The 7,477-nt window shown below is 37.0% G+C and overlaps 1 protein-coding gene across 1 annotated transcript; it reads right to left on the bottom strand.

Annotated features, from left to right (window-relative positions):
• Positions 1-4,655: 4,655 nt before the first annotated feature.
• On the bottom strand, positions 4,656-5,219 carry LOC145164195 (uncharacterized). Its single transcript, XM_079082922.1, has one exon. It carries the CDS (start codon positions 5,217-5,219, stop codon positions 4,656-4,658), a length of 564 nt encoding a protein of 187 aa, XP_078939048.1.
• Between the last annotated feature and the right edge of the window lie 2,258 nt (positions 5,220-7,477).

The following is a 7,477-nucleotide window of genomic DNA, read 5'->3' on the forward strand; positions in this document are numbered from 1 at the left end:
AAGTGAGAAAACTAATGATTTAATCAATTAAAAATAAGTTTTCTCATTTATCAATTTATTCGGCCTTAATGAAAAATGATTTAAATGAAAAACAATTTTTATGGCCAAGAACAGGTTCACGACCGTAAACTGGTTTACGGCCGTAATCGCGTTTGCAGCGATAAACGTAGTTCATCACCGAAAATAGTTTTTGCCATCTAAATCCTTCAAAACGTGATGGTTTCAAGTTAAATTTGACATTGTGAAGATCGCCTTTGCAGTACCTACAAGATTTGACGGTCAATTTCAGATTATAAACACGAATTTATGATGAATTGAAAAATAGTAGAGAGAGAGTGTTGGAATCGTTTGCGGCCGAAAATAGAAAAGTGAAGGTGAAGAGGGTTTTCAGCCGGAAACCCTCCTTTTATACCTGGACCATATCCAGTCCCATAGCCCATGGATTGCAAACCCAAAAGCCTCAATTCTAATCCATTACACCCAATTTAATTAAAAATAAAACATTTTGAAGACTTAAAAATTAAAATAAAGTAAAATAAAATAAAATAAAATCTAAAAATTTAAACTAAAATAATTTGTTTGATTTTTAATTTTTAGAAAATAAAATAAAATTAAATAAAATAAAAGTAAAAATAAAATGACACTAAATTCTCTTCACCATTGCTAATATTATTTTTGTGAATTTGGGATCAAAGTTTTAAGACAGCCTTAATCTGTTTTTCAGTACCTTCCCCTTCTTGAATAGATTTGGTCAATCGCCGGTATTGTTGTCCACTTAAACACGAAAGATTGTGACAAATTTGGACAGACTACAAGTGACAAAGTATTTGAACCTATAATCTTAATTAATACTCCTAGAAGGACCATTTAGCTGACGACGACCAATGATATTGTTGTCTACCTAAATTCAGCAGCGAGATCTACAGACAACCTATTAAATGTTCAATTGTACTAGAACATGTTTCCCGCTTCCTGATATACCCCGGTAATCAAGAACTTCCAAGATACTCCTTACTTTAGATGAGCAGACTATTATTAGGAGAGAAGTCGGATTTAGAATGCATATGTCATACACCCAGGTCGGATCTCTTCCAATCACGCAGAGGGATTAACATATGACTAACCATAATTAGAGGGATTGAGAAATAGAATGGTGTATATGTTGTGTTCCAGGTCGGATCTATTTCAATCATGCAGAGGAGACAACATATGGCTAACAGACAGAAAGAATTTGCATAGAATAGAAGATGCATAGAGATAGAGTTGCATATGTTGCAGTCCGAGTCGGATATGTTCCAATCACGTAGTGGAGGCAACATATGACTAACAGAAAGAAAGAAAGAAAATAACTTTCTGCAGACCTACTTTATCGGAATTCCCCAGTCACCCTATCAATACCGGAATTAAGGACATGGGTCCATATATCGAGGAAAAGTTAAACCACAGTTCTAGATACAGATTAATTTGATGTATCCCGCAGATTCCCATGTATATCTCACTGTTCAATCTACCCGAGCATCGTATTGTCAGACCAAACGGAACCATCTAAGTCAATACTTGTCAAGTCCTTCTTAAATGTCAATCTATGCCTAGTCTGGTCCATTTAAATCTTTCGTGACTACCAACGCATTGAACACAGAGCCTAGACAATTAAACTTTGGTACTTTACACAAATTAAAATTGTCTGTTATCACATGGTTGATATCACTTCCCAACACATCACCTACAGACAAGCTATTGAGAGACAATATTTTTGGATTTTTGTTTTTCTGATTTTTATTTTGTTTTTATTTCTTCCCCTAAATTTGTGCATAAGAGAGAATGGAAAGTAAATGCGCAAATTTAAACTAACCTAAAAACAAAAATTAGTCTTCAAAGAGTATCATTTTTAGAAAGCCCACAAGCACATCGAATCGAGCTTTACTGAATGGTTTGGTGAACAGATCCGCCACATTATTAGTAGTGTGAATCTGTTCCAAACGAATGAGAGAATGCTCATAACACGAATAAAATGCAATTTGATATGGATGTGCTTGGTTTTGGAGTGTTGGACAGGATTTTTGGCAATTTGGATTGTAGCATCATTATCACAAAAGATAGGGGTTTCAAGAAAATTCAAACCTTAATCCAACAGCTGATGTTGAATCCAAATTACTTGAGAGCAACAGACAGAAGCAACAACGTATTCTGCCTCCGCCGTTTGATGTTGAGGCTGTTTGTTGTTTCTTACACTGCCAAGACACCAGACGGTCGCCTAAGAATTGACATCCCCCGGAGGTTGATTTCCTGTCAAGTTTACATCCTCCATAATGGCTATCGGCAAATGCATATAAATCAAATTCAGGATTTTTAGGGTACCAAAGACCCAATTTAGGGCATCATTTGAGATACCTAAAAATCCTTTTAACAACAATTAAGTGAGAAAGTTTAGGATTAGCCTAATATCGCGCACACTGACAGACTACGAACATTATGTCGGGTCTTCTTGCAGTCAGATACATCAGGGATCCGATCATCGATCTGTATTCTGTCTGATCTACGGATTCTCCATCAGGATCTGGAGTAAACAGGGGTCGTTCAGCCGTCGGCGTAAAGGCAGCTTTGGAGTCCTTAAACCCGAACCTCTCAAGCATGTATTCAACATATTTTCCTTGGTGTATAATAATTCCGGTTGAATCTTGGCGAACTTGAAGCCCCAAGAACATCATCATTTCTCCCAAGGAGATCATCTGAAACCTCTTCTTCATGACAGTCTCGAACTCTCTGCACAACTTCGGACTTGTCGATCCGAAAATGATATTATCGACATATATCTATATAATAATTATGTCTCCATCAACATGCTTGATAAACATTGTCTGATCAATCGTTCCGTGGGTGTAACCATGTTCAAGAAAATGATCTGTTAGGGTAGCATACCAAGCCTGAGGAGCATGGTGTAACCCATACAGAGCCTTGTCTAATTTGTAGACATGATTTGGAAATTTTGAGTTGACGAAACCAGGAGGTTGATCAACATAAATTTCTTCTTTCACAGCTCCAAATAAAAAGGCAGTCTTAACGTCCATCTGATAAACTGTGAACCCCGTGTAGGAGGCATAAGTCAGGAAGATACAGATAGCTTCAAGGCGCGCTACAGGGGCATACAATTCAGTGTAGTCAAGCCCTTCAATTTGCTGAAACCCACGAACAACCAGACGTGCTTTATTTCGCATAATCACCCCATAATCGTCTTATTTATTACGGAACACCCAATGCGTGTCCAAAGAATTATTTCCTTTAGGAAATTCTACCAGCTTCCAAACCCCCAATTTCTCAAACTGATTAAGCTCCTCATGCATCACATCAACCCAACTAGGCTCATTCAGCGCCATGCCTACGTTTTTTGGCTCGGTTTGAGAAATAAAGCAAGAGTAGAGACAAGAGTTGACATCTCCACTCTGACTTCACGTTTTTACTCCGTCACCTAGTTGACCAATGACGTTTTTGATCGGATGATTGCATTGAAGTCTAGTGGGTATTTCATGGTTGATATCATTAAGCGTGACAGGAAGGTTGTTGATGTTGATGAGTCCGTCATCTGCTGAATCATTCGCCTCAGACGATCGGGAACCGTGAGAGGTGGTCGCCACGTACTCATTTTCCATTTGTTTGGGGAAGAGAAGCTCCATGAAAGACTGAGTGGCAAAGGTAGTGTCTCTAGTCATGAATTCTCTTTCAACAGGAGTAAGAGGAGTGGCTTTAGCATCAGGATTGATTCTTTGACTTGGAGAACCAGAGGAAGTACTTGGAACAACTTCCTCCACCATAGGAGTCGTAGAAGGCACCGAAGGTGGTCTGTACACAACATCTTCTTCTTCATCTTCAATAACACCCTTCGAACCTGAGCAAGAACCCAACACATCATCTGAAAACATATTAAATGATTTAAATAAAGATGCATAATCAAATAACCAGTCAGGACCAACTCGGGCGTCTGTCTCATTCTCCTCCAGCCAACGCACGTCAAAATATTACACAATCTTCTTGGTTTTCTTGTTGTAGACTCTGTAAGCAGTTCGTGCGGCGTACCCCGCAAAGTAGCAGTCATCGGCCTTTGACTTAAATTTGGGGTTGGACTCTAAGTGAAGGAGGGTGCAAGGAGATCTAAATATTTGTAAGTGAGCAACAGACGGCTTGTGATTGTATAAGATTTCATATGGGGTCTTCATCTGGGCTTTGTTGATCAGGACATGGTTCTGAACGTAGCAGGCAGTGTTGATCGCCTCGGCCCAAAAGAAGACCGGTAGTTTGGAATCACAGAGCATCGTCCTTGCAGCGTCTATCAGAGTACGGTTGCGCCGTTCAGCAACACCATTTTGCTGAGGTGTGCGAACAGCACTTTACTGACGCGATATTCCCTTGTCGACACAGAAGTGATCCAGAACAGCATTCTTGAATTCTGTGCCATTATCCGTTCTAAGCGCCTTCACTTTTTCATTTGTTTGGTTCTCAATCATCACCACGAACTTCTTGATCAGATCAGCGATCCCACTCTTGTTGGACAGAAAAAAGACCCATGTAAAACGCGAGTAGTCATCTATCACAACCAGGAAATACGAACTCTTGTTGATACTGAGAACGTTGACTGGACTAAATAAATCCATGTGTAACAATTAAAGAACCTTGCTGATTGAATTGACCATCTTTGGAAAATGGGGCTTGCGAGGATGTTTCCCTTGAGTACACACCACACATTTTTCAAAGGTGATAAAGTCTTTGATAGGGAGACCACATACTATCTCGTTTTTGGCAAGACGATTCAGGTTCTTGGCATTCGCATGCCCGAGACGACGATGCCAAAGCATGGCATTGTGTTCGGAGACTTTAGAGAAGAGATAGGTGACCTGCTCTGGGAGGTTGTGATTCATGTCTATGATGTAGGCGTTTCCGTCTCTCTTTGATCGGACCAGTATCCATTCTTCAGGGATGACGATTCCAGGATTTAAAATAAGGCACACCTTGTCTGTGAAGTGAGTGGAATAACCTTTTTCACAGACTTGCAAGACACTCAACAGACTATGCTTCAACTCGGGTGCATAGTTAACGTTTTCAAAGCTCAGCACTCCGTTTGTGACAGTTCCTTTATGTGTGATCTTCCCTCCATCTCCTCCCGCAAATGAAATGAATCCCCCGTTAAAATTCTGAATGTCGTGCAATTGGGAGATGTCTCCTGTCATGTCCCTGGAACAACCACTGTCGACATACCTGGGTCTGACGACATTCCTCCGTAGCTGTTCCTACACGATGCGCGAGATTAATTAGATTCTGGGACCCATATCATGACAACACTGGGTTTTCCCTGGACAGTAACAGAATTATCTTTTTCACTTTTTGACTTTAATTAACTACCAGATGCACTTTAAAAAGATTGGGGTGATTAGACATTTAATGTTTTGGGTACCCATTGGTATTTAGGTTTTGAAAAATTTACAGGTGTTTCTGTAAGATTTTTCTTTGGATTTGATCGTTTGGGTTTCCGTCTATGACTAGTCGAAGACCAGGACGATGACTTTGACGAGACCGATCTTGGCTTAGCCAGGTTCGGTTTCATTGAAGTACCTATTGCTTTTTTGTGTAAAACCTGTTTATCTTTTTTAATCTCAACCCTTTTTCTGTCTTTATGTCACACCCCGCTAAAGCGTAAACACAATATATGATAGCGATAAAGGTTTCATTGCAAAAGAAAAAGATACATCACCATAGTAATAGTTAAAAGTTTACAAACCATAATTCAAACAAAACAAAATACAAGTTTTCCAAAATGACATTGATCAAAAGATAACTTCATAAAATAACTTCCACACGATGTAGCATGCTCTATGATGATGAATCTTTATACCCACTTACTAATTATTTCCTGAAAAAGCATGTAAAACGAGGGTCAACTATGAAAATAGTTGGTGAGTTCACAAGTTTACAAAATCAAGATTTGGTATAAAACTTTCCATAAATACAAGTACATTGCTATAATGAGAAACAATGTTCATTGCTATAATGAGAAACAATGTTCATTGCTATAACTAATAAACAATTTTATTGCCAAAATAAATAACAAGTTTGTACGTAAATGAGCAAATAATGAGTTGACAACCAAGCCTATGACTGATGCCCTATAAATATCTATGCTTATCGTTCCATAGATTAATATGGTATCATGTACTCAAGTGGGCAAGTGAGGAGTTGTCAATTCCTAATAGCGCTATTCATAATGATCATTGGCTCAAAGAGTTAATGGTTGGAGTAACTGGAAGGCACTTAAGACGATAAGGCCTCATGTTTTAACAATAACATACACATACACAACAAAATATAGCAAAATATAGCAATCAAGTTTGATACAATTCATTATAAATACATCAATCATAAGTAGTTTAGACATGCTTTCCACCCCAAAACATAAAAACCGAAAATAGGGGGAAGGTGTGAATACTCACGATGTTTCAAGTAGCTACAAGTGGTGCCTCGGAATACACCAACGCCTTACTACCGGGATCCTATGACATCAAACACACGCTAGTGAGTTTCTATGTCGAAATCTAATGCTAACATATTAAATTATACATATAGAGAAATGCTAAATTTTTGTTCTAATATTGGTTTTATATTAAATGGGTAACAATTTTTCTGAAATGGTGATATTTTATAACTCATGTGATTAATATAACTTTGGATATTATTTTCCAGATTTTTGTAATATTAATTGAGGGTATTTCAACACATTTAAAGGTGTTTTAAACTCCTAAAATCCAAAAATATTATCAAATAGTTTCCAAAATTCATCAAATTTAACATTTTCGTTCCAAATATAATAGAGGTCTTCCAGAACATTTCCCTTGAATTTTTGATGTGTTTAACTATTTTTCCAATTTTTTAAGCCTTCATAACAATATAAATTCGTGAAAAATAGCATCCAAATGATAAAAATTCCCAAACTTTTTAAAGTACTTCCATTAAAGATAATTAAGCTGGGAAAAATTTAGAAATGAGTTTCTAAACAGTTTAACCTGATTTTATGATTTTTGTGCATTTATTTTAATAAAAATGGAGATAAACAGAAAACAGCTTCCAAAATTGCCCAAAATTTTTCTATCACTTTTATTATAGATATAGAAGCTATTCAATTAGTTTTGCTATTTGTCTTTGTTTTATTCTCTTGAATAATCATTAATTGGTGAGTAATTATCAAACTGTTAAATTAAATTACCAAAATTTTTGTAAACTTCATTTACAGTGTATATAATCCGGGAAAAATATCAATGATGATTTTTATATAATGTAATCCGATTTTGTGGATTTAAGTGTATTTAATCTTAGAGCATACAGAATAGAAAAATCATCCAAATTTTTATTTAGAGTTCTAATATATTATAAGGGCTTCTGGTAAATTTTCATGAATTTGGGATGAGTAGAACTATTTTCCCATTATTAGCCCATT

Source organism: Lactuca virosa, chromosome 3 (assembly GCF_052849685.1).
Source record: "Lactuca virosa cultivar CGN04683 chromosome 3, Lactuca_virosa_CGN04683_v6, whole genome shotgun sequence".
NCBI lineage: Eukaryota > Viridiplantae > Streptophyta > Magnoliopsida > Asterales > Asteraceae > Lactuca > Lactuca virosa.

Coding starts and splice junctions, on each gene's coding strand:
- LOC145164195 (XM_079082922.1), bottom strand. CDS start 5,219: ATGACAGGAGACATCTCCCAATTGCACGACATTCAGAATTTTAACGGG.